The following is an 11,981-nucleotide window of genomic DNA, read 5'->3' as shown; positions in this document are numbered from 1 at the left end:
TCCTATTAACCAACCTACTTGCTAAGCAGATCTCCAAATGTTATTCATGATATGAAAAATACAATGCATATGCCTGATGGCATCAGACTTTGAACATCCATCGAAGTAAAAAAGTCAGGCGATTATTGATACAAGTCTCGTAAAGCAGTAATACTCAAATTTCCGAGTTACATAACACTTGCTAAACATAAAATATGAGAAGTCCATGACCAAAGTATCCATGGCACATTTCGACATTATCCAATAAATCAAAAAAATTGTGGACTCATTCCACTTAGAACCAATCCAAGGTTTTCAACCAATCATCAACTTGTTTTCCTCCAAGAAGGTATAAGTTGGTACCTCTAGATTGTATGGTGCCGGTCCCTTCCTAATTCTGCCAGAAATATCGTAATGGGAACCATGGCATGGACAAAACCATCCGCCAAAGTCACCAGCATTTGGCAAGGGAATGCAACCCAGATGTGTGCACACCCCAATCACAATAAGCCACTCAGGGTTCTTTACTCTCTCAGCGTCCTGCTGGGGATCACGAAGAGATGCAACATCAACACTGTTTGCCAGCTTAATATCATCTTCTGTTCTGCGCCTGATGAAAACTGGTTTTCCACGCCACTTAACAGTCACAGTAGTGCCTGGCTCAATGCTGGAGAGATCAACTTCAAGTGAAGCCAGGGCAAGAACATCCTTACTTGCTGACATGCTGAGCACAAACTTGAGGACAAGGAGACGAATCAAGGAGGCATAAACAAACCTACCACCAGTTAGGACAAAGTAGGCAAATGCCCTTTTGCTTGGATCACCAGGAGGAAATCGTTCATGGTTGTGTTCATCATATATAATCTTAGAAGAAGGGTTTTTAACAGCCGCAACAGTTGCAGGAATTTCAGGAATAAGGCTGTTTTCTTTAGGGTGGAACAGAGAATCAGTAGCATAACCTGGACAAGATAAAATTAAACCAATTAACCCATGAAAAAGTAAGCCTTAAACTAAGAGCACAAAGCTAAATTAAAACTACAAAACCAAAACCCTAAACTAACATAACGTACAGCAGCATATTAGGCCCACCGTAACACACAAATCTTCTTAAGGAATAACAAATTCAAGAATACTTTGCAAGAAAGTATTCATCCAGTGACACAAGAGTGGTAAATCATAAACATAATTAACAAATAAAAGAAATCATAAATATTCTGTTAAAAATCACTGATCCAGTAATATGGACCCTGTTTGGATAGATATCTGAATAGGCACTTAAAGGAGAGGAATATAGGAAGAAAAGATAAAAAAGAAATCCAAAAAATTCTATGCTCAAGTTAACATAAACTCTTAGAGAAGTTAGAACTATGAAACAAACCACAAATTAACTTATGCATAAACTAAATTTAGCTTAAACGAGAAGCTTATTCAGTTTCCATCATATTATCTAATGCTTCAGAAAAAAATTGTTCATACGAAATCATAGAAGAATCCCAAAGTATGGTGATGATACAAATAGATACCACAGGGCACACACAGAACAATCAGAACTTAATAACTATTTACATAGTTTCCTTTATATTTTTCAAGATAGCAATGAAACTTTAGCAATTAGTAGTACCGCATATAGAAGAATAAAATTAGTTAGGTAGTAACTTCTAGGACTTGTTAGATTACATCCCTACCACTAGGAAAATGAAAGTTCTATTTTCACCACTTTTCTTTACATTTCCTAAATGAATAACCCTTCCCATCATCAAAATTCGATGGCGTAGAAAACGGTCTATACTATCTGTACAGATACCCCTTCTAGTTTGGATGAACAATGTCATTAGAAAGCAACTAAACTTCCATCATAGAAACAGAATAAGTTACCTTTCATCAGAATGGGATAAAATTGCATAGACAGGGAATATATGACCTTGAAACATTTAGCTACAACGAGGTTGCATAAATTTCCTCAAAGCAGTGGAATACAGAAAACTCCAACCAAATGTCATCCAATAATTAAAAAAGAGAAAAAAAAGCACCAAACAAAATCAAGATATCAAATAACAGACGCAAAAAAAAAGCTCGGAATCCAAATTCGCAATTCCAACAGGAAAACACGAGAACGAATCCCACACCAACTTCTAATAAAAAAACATCCATGAAAAATCCAAAAACTATCACCCAAAGGGAACAAAGAACATCGCAATCCACAAAGGCGAACTGCCTCCGGATGCTATAACCTACTTAAGTAAATCAGCCACAAGTACATCGATCATATAAAAATTTGAGCTTTACAGATGATCATAAGCATTAAAAAGCATCCAATCAAGGATAATAATCATAAGGAGAGGAACCCTAAGATTCAAATAACAGAACGATCCAAACAAAAAAAAATACGAGCAAAACAAATCATTCGAAGCTTCGAATGAATCCATAAAGGGAGACAGATGAGAAGGGAATCCCAACCTCTGATGGGAAGGAAGAATTCGGTTCGGAGAGAAAACGGGTCGGATCTGTGCTCCTCTGTGGAAAGGGACGGCGCAACGGGGTTCCGAGAGAGAACTGCGGAGGCGGCGTGGTTGGCCCTCCACGGAGAGGAGGAGAGAGACGAAAGCCTCTTTGCTGCAACCCTCAACATGTTTCTTCTTCACCCTTCTCTTTCTTTCGTTCGTTGGTGGTTCTCGCCCTGCGATTATACTCTTCTACACAACAACGTCAAGAGAAAACAAAAATGTGTCCAAATGTGGTTATTCACTGCCATTTTTGTCTCTGGTTTGGGCTGGGCTGAACCCATTTGGATCTTACGTTCAGACCAAAATGCTTTCGGTTTGTAGTTTTTAAATTCAGGCTATTACGTTTTGCACCTCATAACTTCTTCCTGCACCTACTAATTTTAAACTTATCCCACTTTGCTATTCTTCTATTAAATGGCAATGAAGTTTTTTTCCAGGCATCGATAAGCTACATTAGTGTTTTTTATTTTCATTGAAGAGTTGCTGAAAGCAATATTTTGGCCCGCTAAGCTAAACTAAAAATTAGAATACTATTAAACTTGAAGGTGGGTAATTGTTTAATATTAGCATTTTCATTTTTGGTTTCGAAGATATTTGGGTTTTTTATTTGGAGTTTATCCTTTTACGTTGTGCAACCCATAGGTTATTTAGATTGCGCAATTCTTAAGTGAAAAGTGTTTTGTTTTTGGGATCTTGTAATCTGAAATTCGAAAATAATATCATAAATTACACAAATAATTTGACTTTAAAAATTGTATTTCAATTGTATAATTCATAATATAATTTTGAAGTTTCAAATTGTGTAATTCAAATGGAAAATTATGTTATGAATTACTCCATTTTTTTGGTTATATAATTCATAATTTCAATTATATTTTGATTATACAATCTATAATATAATTTTGCACTTTTAGAGTATGGAATATGAAAGTCAAAGTTAGTATTCTTATGTTGTTTTTACATTGACATACAAAAATTAGGTTGTTGATAATTAAAGTGGTCAAGGTTCAAAGAATACTGGTGTTGAAACTTGTAGTTTAGTCTAGATAATAAAACTTGATTCGACTCGACATAATATGCACTAGCAAACAAATTCATATAAAGATTCAAATGTAAATCTTTTTTCCTTTATCTCTTATTAGATATGAGAGTTTTAAAATTAAAATTTTTAGAAAAGTTTTTAACATATTGTTTGTCGTATAAAACTATCATCTTACTATTCATCATCAAATACACAACTTAAACATATTGTTTGTCGTATAAAACTATCATCTTACTATTCATCATCAAATACACAACTTAACCCTCTTTTTTTATCACTACAAGAAAATTTTAGATTAATTTTAACAATAGATTTAAATTTTAATTACCCATAAAAATATCCATCAAAAGATTTTATAATTTACTAATTGAATTTAGCAACCCTCTCTACAAGAAAATTTTAAATTAGTGATGAAAAAAATCATCAATAAAACATAATTTACTGTATAGCAATGGATTTTAGAAATTTAATTACCTATAAAAATATCCATTAATAATGATTAATCGATAAATTAAAATCTTTATTATCGACAAACATATTTTTCAATAATTTATAATTTTTATTACAAACAAAAATATATGTCAATAAATTAGGTTGATAAAATAACATTAAAGTTTTTTCTTTTAGAATTAACTATTTCTATTGAATTTTTTTTAAATCGATTGGTAATAAGTTTTTTTTAAAAGATTGTTTATAATTTTATTTTTTTAAAATTAATATTAAATTCATCATTATTTAAATTCTTTTAAAATTCATCAATATTTTTTTCAATAAAATGAAGATCAGCTTATTTTGATAAATTTGTCAAAATTATAAATCACTTGAAAAAGAGAAGCAGAGGAAAGAAGGAGAAAGAGGTGTGAGAGGCAATGAAGAGGTGGAGACAGCAAAGGAGGAGAAGGAAGAGGAAAAGGAAGAAGAAGAAGAAAAAAAGGAGGAAGAGAAAGAGGAAGAAGAAGAGAATAATAAACTAAAGATTAATGGTAGAGAGAAAATTGAGAAAAATTAAAATTTGTTTACTGTTTGTTTGTTGGACTTTACCATTTACAATTATGTTTCTATCATATTTCTACTAAAGAGAAATTGTAATATGTAGTATGAAATGTTCCTCTTTTAATTGGAAGAATATTAGAATTTTGTATTGTATTGAAATGTTGTGTTCGATGAAATTGCATCGGAAGAACAATTTAAGTAGAAGCTTTGTTTTATGATATTGTGCTTTAAGTAGAAGTTAATGAAATTAATGTTAATTAATATATTTTAATAAGAAAAATGGAAATTGTAATAAAACTTATTAAGAGCGCATAAAGAGATTTTAAAATAAGAATAGTAATACAAGTTGGCCATAACTGTGTGACAGAGTAAAAGTAAAAGTTGGTGTGATTTTCAATACAGCACAATAAAAGCACATTAAAAAAACCTTCACAAGAATACTCACTAGTTAGATATTAAACCCAAAAGTTCAAAAGTAGGCAACATAGTTCCAATCACACATTGCAACTCCCACAAAATTTCCACATATTAGTGATCAAAAGCCTTGTTTGAACTTGTGTGCCCAACTTCCTTCTTTTTCCTCCCCTCTTTGCTCCTTTGATATTGTTGGAGTTGGTTGATCTTAACTTCCTCTTCACTATTGGTTGAGTATATATGAGTGTGGTTTTGTTTATCATTTCAGAGGTACAACCATGACTTTGACTTTCATTCTAGCTCTATTTTTTTTGGAGTCTTCTTTTTCTTTTATATATATATATATATATATATATATATATATATATATATATATATATATATATATATATATATATTATAAATTAAATATATTGTCATAAAAATAATATGATTGCAGTAAAGGGCTTTATAATTTGTATTGTTTTTTTTGTTTTTTTTTACAATGTCTATTATTGTGACCATATTGTTGACAAGTACTACATCACGAGCAACAATATCACCCTCCTTGCATCACTTCAACAATTGTAATACCTTTAACAAAACTCAATTATGTGAGCTTCACTAACAACGTGTTCAATATAACAATCTGACTAGGATGCTACTAAAATACTAAATAAAATTCATAAATTTTAAAATCTTTTATTTAATGTCATAATCAAACCCAAACCTAAAACATAGTCATAGTGTCTCACAATGTTATACAGTTACCAATTATTATACATAACCACACAAAACATGTCGTCATCATAAATAATACAACCACTAGTGATATTACTGTCAGTAAACTAAGTTTTAACTCTTGCACACATCTTACCAATATAGGTGTCACTTTTCATTACTCTCCTTAGAAGCCTTGACGAAGTATACAAATGTCAGTATCCAAAAATCCAAAAGGATATTGTTAATGTTGCTGGATTGGAAACTCCTAATGTTATTATTACTGATCTTGTAGATGAATTATTTGTTATCATTGTTGATAAAGCATGTGACATATCAAACAAGGAGCAAATTGTTGTCTCTTGCATTATGCCAAAAAGGGAAGTATTATTGAGCGTTATGGTTCATGTTAAAGATACTACAACTTTATCATTGAAAATGGCAATTGATGAATTACTTTGTAAATATGGGCTTAGTATATATAGAATTCGTGGACAAGGTTATGATGATGCTAGCAACATGTAATGAGAATTTTGTGGTCTCAAAAGTTTGACCTTAACAGAGAATTCATCTATTTTTTATGTACATTGTTTTTCCTCATCAATCATAGTGAACAAGGTTTAAATCAAGAAACTAGTCTTAAACTAGTTGTTGATACTTGTTGGGCTTCACATTTTGAAACATCCATCAATTTGATATGGATGTATTCTTATATAATTGATGTTCTTGAAATTGTAAAAGAAGGTGGATCAAATACATATCAAAGAGTTGAAACAAATGGTCTTTTACATTTTCTAAAGGAATTTGATTTTGTATTCACATTTCATTTAACAAAAAATGTCTTGGGTATTTCAAATGAATTGTCACAGGCATTACAAAGAAAAGATCAAGACGTCATCAATGTTATGAACTTTGTTAGCATCACAAAGCTACGATTGCAAACTATGAGGGATAAGGGATGTGAGTCTTTACTTCAGGAAGTAATTTCATTTTGCAATAAGCATTCCATTAACATTCCCAATATAGAACACATATTTTTATCTAAGGGGAGATCACGACGTGGAGGTAAATTTCCAACTATCACAACTAAGCATCATTATTGTGTTGAATTATCTTATACTATTGTGGACATGCAACTTTAAGAACTTAATGATAGTCAGAGAGAAATACTTTGTTGCTTTTTTGCATGAATTGTTTGGATCCAACCAAACTTTTACTACTTTTGATAAGGCAAAGCTAATTTAATTTGCAAAGTTTAATCCATGTGAACTATCTATAATTGATTTAGTGATGCTTGATAATAAACTTGAGACTTGTATCATTTATATAAGTTGAAATGTAGAATTTTTATCTTTAAAAGGAATTATAAATCTTTTTCAAAAGTTGGTTGAAAGTAAAAGATATGTTGATTATCCATTACTTTATCTTCTTTAGAAGTTACCAATGATTTTTCCCATTGCCACAACAACATGGAAAAAGCCTTTTCTCCAGTGAAAATTATGAAAAATAGGTTGCATAATTGGATGGGAGATGCATGAATGAATGATTGTTGTCTAATGATGAGAAAGAGGTGTTCAATAACATTGACAATGAGTTGATTATTTAATGATTTCAAGACATGAAATCATGTAGAGGACAACTATAAGGTACATAATTTATTTGAATAGATACATTGAATTTTATGATTTTGATACTTATGTCATTATCTTCATATGCATCATGATAATTATTATTAATTTATATTATTTGAAAAGTAAATTGCCCTCACTAACTTAGGGTCTAGATTTGCCACTACTTGGAAGCTCTAGTGAAGTATACATGTGTCACTTTTCATTACTCTCCTCAATAGTCTTGGTGAAGTATACATGTGTCACTTCTCATTACTCATAATTTTGAATTCTAGTGATCTGTCACTTAGAGTCTTTGAGAATCCTAGACATTTTGCTATAGATGAGCTCAATATTAGACACAATTTATGCATGTATGCAGTTGTCTTGTAGACAATTTGTCTTAGATGATGTTATATGAATGATGTCACTTAAACGATGAGTCTTTGACGTTTGTTTCTCAATGCTATATGATTGCACTAGACACATTGAGCCAATTCATTCAACGGTTCTCATACCAAGAAGGGTGATTAAACGATAAAGTCCATCTTCCATTAATGGTTTAGTGAAGATGTCAGCTAGCTGATCTTCTGTGTTTACATTTTGTAAATCCATTAGACCCTTGTTAACATGATCACATATGCAATTATTCTTGACTTCAATATGCATGCGCCCGTGAATGCAATGTAGGATTTTTAAATACACTAATAGCAGCATTATTATCATAATAGATAAGGATCTTACTCTCGAAGTAATTGTAGTCTTCTAGTTGATTTCTGATCCAAAGCAGTTGTGAGCAATAGTGAGTGGCAGATATATATATATATATATATATTCTAGTTTTGTAGTTGATAGTGCAATTGTATTCTGCTACTTGCTTGACCACGAGACAAGGTTTCCTCCGATGAAGTGGCAGCCTCCATTTGTGCGTTTGTGTTCCACTTTGTCTCTAACGTAGTCAGCATCATAGTAGCCGTCTATTTTGAAGCTTTCGCTTCCTTTCGCGTTCAAGAACTGTCTTCAAGAATTAATGATCAAATTTGGGTTTACGCATCAAGATCCTATCAAGAAATTGGGCTAAACAGTACTGATTAATTCTGAACTATCAGAGTGTACCTAAATTATCAGTTTCAACGTTTGCAATCTGAGTATTGTGTTCCTATGTTGTTGTTTCCGGGGGAGAGAACTGTGATTATTCTCATTGAGAGTTGGGATTGCTCTCAAGGAGTAAAAAGAGTTGTGAGTGTTCTCAATTTTGGTAAGATTATGAGGGTATTCACATCTTGTTACTATAGTGATTTTGAGTGGGGTGAGAAGTACATTGAGAGGGGATATATCTATATTCTTGTAACTCTATCATTATAGTGGAATCCCTTCAACTCAGGTTATTAAAGGAAGACTGAATGGAGGCTTGTGTTAATCTTTCTCTATCATTTCTCTTTTATTGTTGATTCATCATACTTGTTTTATTAATTTCAATAAAACCAAAGATTTTGCAAAGCTTTTGAAAAGAACAATTTTTAAAGGAAAAATCCAATTCATTCCTCTCTTGGTTTGAGATACAAGGTATCATTTTTCTAACAATGTCCTTTATTGTTATTGGTTCCTCTTCAAACAATTACCCTACCATCTCGCGAACAACTCTATTAAATTCCACATTGAGCCCAACGACACTCAAACCCAAAGATACACACATCTAGAAAAGATAAAAGTACCAAGTGTTGCCTAATATGTATACATTAACTATTTGGAACTCAAAGACTTAGAAGTTCCTTTAACACTGGTTCATTCATATCCAATGATTTTTCAAGCTTAACACACCACCTAAAAGGTGTTACTCTTGTCTGCGAGCAATATCTCAATGTTAATACAACATTGACTTCAACAATGTATTCAGTTTTACATAGATGTTGAACTTTAACCTAAAATACCATAAAATAATTCAAAAACCAATTCTACATTCAACAATAAAATATGAAAATATTAAGTTATATGAATTAAGCTAAGTTGCAAACATTCACATCATTACCTTGTTGTCCTATCATAACTGACGTCAAGTGACCTTAATTCACTTGTTCAAAATGCATAAAAAGCTATTGTAAAACTGGATAGAGAACAAACCACAAATTTTCTTACAACTTATACAAAATTACATATGCATTGTATTCAGCGATAACCTAAGTTACAATGTTTTCAAAAAAGAAAACTATTATATAAGGTGTACGAAATATATAACTTAGGTTTGAACTTAATATAACTCAAGTATGACACAATTGTGTTAATACACTTTTGTCAACCGCAACTATCGAAACCATCAATCATCACCATCTAAGCAACTACAAATTTTATATAGATTTCAAATAATTGAGTAAAGTTGCCAACAAAACTTAGTTTGAATATATCATTTTCTAGATGCAAAATAAATAAATCTAGTTAGAATTTAATATAAGTCAGGTGGGCACATCTTCAAATTATATTTATTCAAGGTTGCACATGAATTAAAACACAACAAACCAAAAAATTCCACCATTGATATAAAGGTGTAAGGATTAGTTAATGAGAAAGTGCATGTTCATTTCTTACCAAATTTCTTATTTGAAGGTGTGAGCTTCACGTGCAAGTTCATAATGTAAATTGAAATTTGGAGAACAAAACCATGGGTACACATTGCCAAAGCAAAAAAATAGGGTCAATGGAAAAACTCAACCTATCATTCTATTTTACAATTCTAAAATTTCGGATACCACCTAATGCATTTTGCGTATTATATTATGATTTTTTCCAAAATGAGTATGGTTTGAATTTACTAAATTTATTGTTAAAAAGTACAAGCCGTCTTAGCTCAGCTGGTAGAGCGCGTGGCTTTTAACCACGTGGTCGTGGGTTCGATTCCCACAGACGGCGATATTTATTTTCATTTTTGTATATATTTAATATAATTGAAATTCAATATAAATTTATTTACTAATAAGTGCTTTATGTATCATATTTAAGCATATTTTTACTATAAAATATAGAAGAAAATAATTAGTTTATGATAATTAAAATTTATGAGAAATTTCAAAATTAGAAATAATTAATAACTACTTCTCTCGGTAACATAAAATTTAAATTTACATAAAAATGAAATTAACTTAGACGAGCATAAGTTTACTTTGTATGGCCAATGTTTATGGTTTTTTAAGTTAAATAATCACAAACTATGAGAATTATAACTAATAGTATAGTTATTATTTTTATACGAGAGTGAAAAATGTTTTTTTTACTAAACAACCATACATGTAGAGATTTTAATTTGGCCTATCCATTTGTCATAGTATATTGGTTGGAGTAAAAAAAAGTCAGCTCAAAAAACTCACATAAAAAAGAGTTAATAGAATTAAAATAGCAACACAAAATTTCATGAGTCAAAACTAACCTACATATATGTCTATGTGAGTTAGTTTTAGGTTAAGAAAGATAGGATTGAATTAAACTAAGTTTAGTAAATAATTTATGTTGGATCAAAATCAAATAGTGTTTTGATTAAGCTAAATCTATAAAGTTTAAGTTGAGTTGAGTCAGTCTTTGTTGAGATTGATCCGACTTAACTAGGTCGAAGAATCAAGTCGACAAAACCTTCTGAAGAATAGAACTAAGATGGTTCAAGTAGAAGAATCAAGCCGAGATGGCTTGAGTCAATGGTTGGGCCAAGCAAGTTTGTCGAAGGTCGAGTTCGTCGACCGTGATGAAGAATAAAGTCAAGTCATTCCAAGTTGAAAACTGAGCCGAATCGCCGAATTGAGTTGAGACGACCTAAGTCAAAGGTCGAGTTGAGTCAACTTATGCCAAAGGTCAAGCCAAATAGGGTTGGGCCGAATGTCATACCATGCTAGCTCGTGTCAAAGGTTGAGCCGATCAACCCAAATCGAAGGTCGAGTTAAGCTAACAAGAACTAAATGAGTTGAACGACGAGTTGAGTCAATCAAGTTGATTGGCTCAAAGAATCAAGTTGAGTCAATAAGGTTGAAGAATCGAGTTGATCGACCCATATTGTCAAATCGATTAGCGTAGGTCGAAAATCAAATTGAGTCAATGGGGCTAAAGGTCAAGCCTAGTCAGTTTGACTAAAGAACCGAGCCATGACAACTCAGTTGAAGAATCAAACTAAGACGGCCTAAGTCAAAGGTCAAGTTAGATCGAAGACCAAGTTGAGTAGAATAATTGAGTCAAGTCGACCCAAATTAAAAATTGAGCTAAGTCAAGCGGGCCAAAGAATTGAGCTAAGTCAAGTGAGCCAAAGAATTGAGTTGAGTTTGCTCGAACCGAAGGTTGAACTGAGCTGGCTTGGTCAAAAAAGTTAAGTCGGGTCGAAGGGTATAACCGAGTCATCCCAGGTTGAAGGGTTTATCCTTCGACTCTAATAAAGTTAATTTAACCTTTGGCTCGAGATTACTTCTCTCAACATTCGACATGTGTCGACTAGATTCAAAATTTCACATGAGTTAACTTGATTTGACTTTTGTTCAAATAAAATCAAACTCATTTTAACCTTTACCTACTAAAGAAAACTTTGGAGATTGAGAGATTTTTTGACTTCTCAATTAATGTACTAATAAAATAAAAGCTTTTTAATGAGTAAATTAAAACTAATATGCATGAATTAAAATGATATATCTAAATATATATTTTAGTTGGTTGTCCATCTTCTACACTCAAGCTATAAGCTTAACAACTTCTTTCTTTTCTGAGAGCTTGTACTCG

The 11,981-nt window shown here is 31.7% G+C and overlaps 1 protein-coding gene, 1 non-coding gene and 1 pseudogene across 2 annotated transcripts; 2 read left to right on the top strand and 1 right to left on the bottom strand.

The window, feature by feature from the left end:
• Positions 1–2,698, bottom strand: LOC124819801 (cytochrome b-c1 complex subunit Rieske-4, mitochondrial-like). The gene is made up of 2 exons (XM_047291381.2): positions 2,437–2,698; positions 1–938 (listed from the first exon to the last, which is right to left on the bottom strand). The coding sequence occupies exons 1-2, from the start codon at positions 2,606–2,608 to the stop codon at positions 295–297; spliced, it is 816 nt and encodes a 271-aa protein (XP_047147337.1). The 5' UTR covers positions 2,609–2,698; the 3' UTR covers positions 1–294.
• A 3,332-nt stretch (positions 2,699–6,030) lies between these two features.
• LOC148197842 (uncharacterized) lies at positions 6,031–6,821 on the top strand (annotated as a pseudogene).
• Positions 6,822–10,069: 3,248 nt separating this feature from the next.
• TRNAK-UUU (transfer RNA lysine (anticodon UUU)) lies at positions 10,070–10,142 on the top strand. The gene has a single exon. It is a non-coding gene; the product is annotated as a tRNA-Lys (tRNA).
• The last annotated feature ends 1,839 nt before the right edge of the window (positions 10,143–11,981 follow it).

This window comes from Vigna umbellata, chromosome 5, assembly GCF_029865625.1.
Source record: "Vigna umbellata cultivar VRB3 chromosome 5, Vumbellata_1.0, whole genome shotgun sequence".
Classification (NCBI taxonomy): domain Eukaryota; kingdom Viridiplantae; phylum Streptophyta; class Magnoliopsida; order Fabales; family Fabaceae; genus Vigna; species Vigna umbellata.
Note: the sequence above shows the minus strand (reverse complement) of the source record. Positions and strands in the feature narration are given on the sequence as shown.

Coding starts and splice junctions, on each gene's coding strand:
- LOC124819801 (XM_047291381.2), bottom strand. CDS start 2,608: ATGTTGAGGGTTGCAGCAAAGAGGCTTTCGTCTCTCTCCTCCTCTCCG. Junction 939..2,436: donor ATTCTTCCTTCCCATCAGAG/GTTGGGATTCCC, acceptor TATCTTGTCCAG/GTTATGCTACTGATTCTCTG.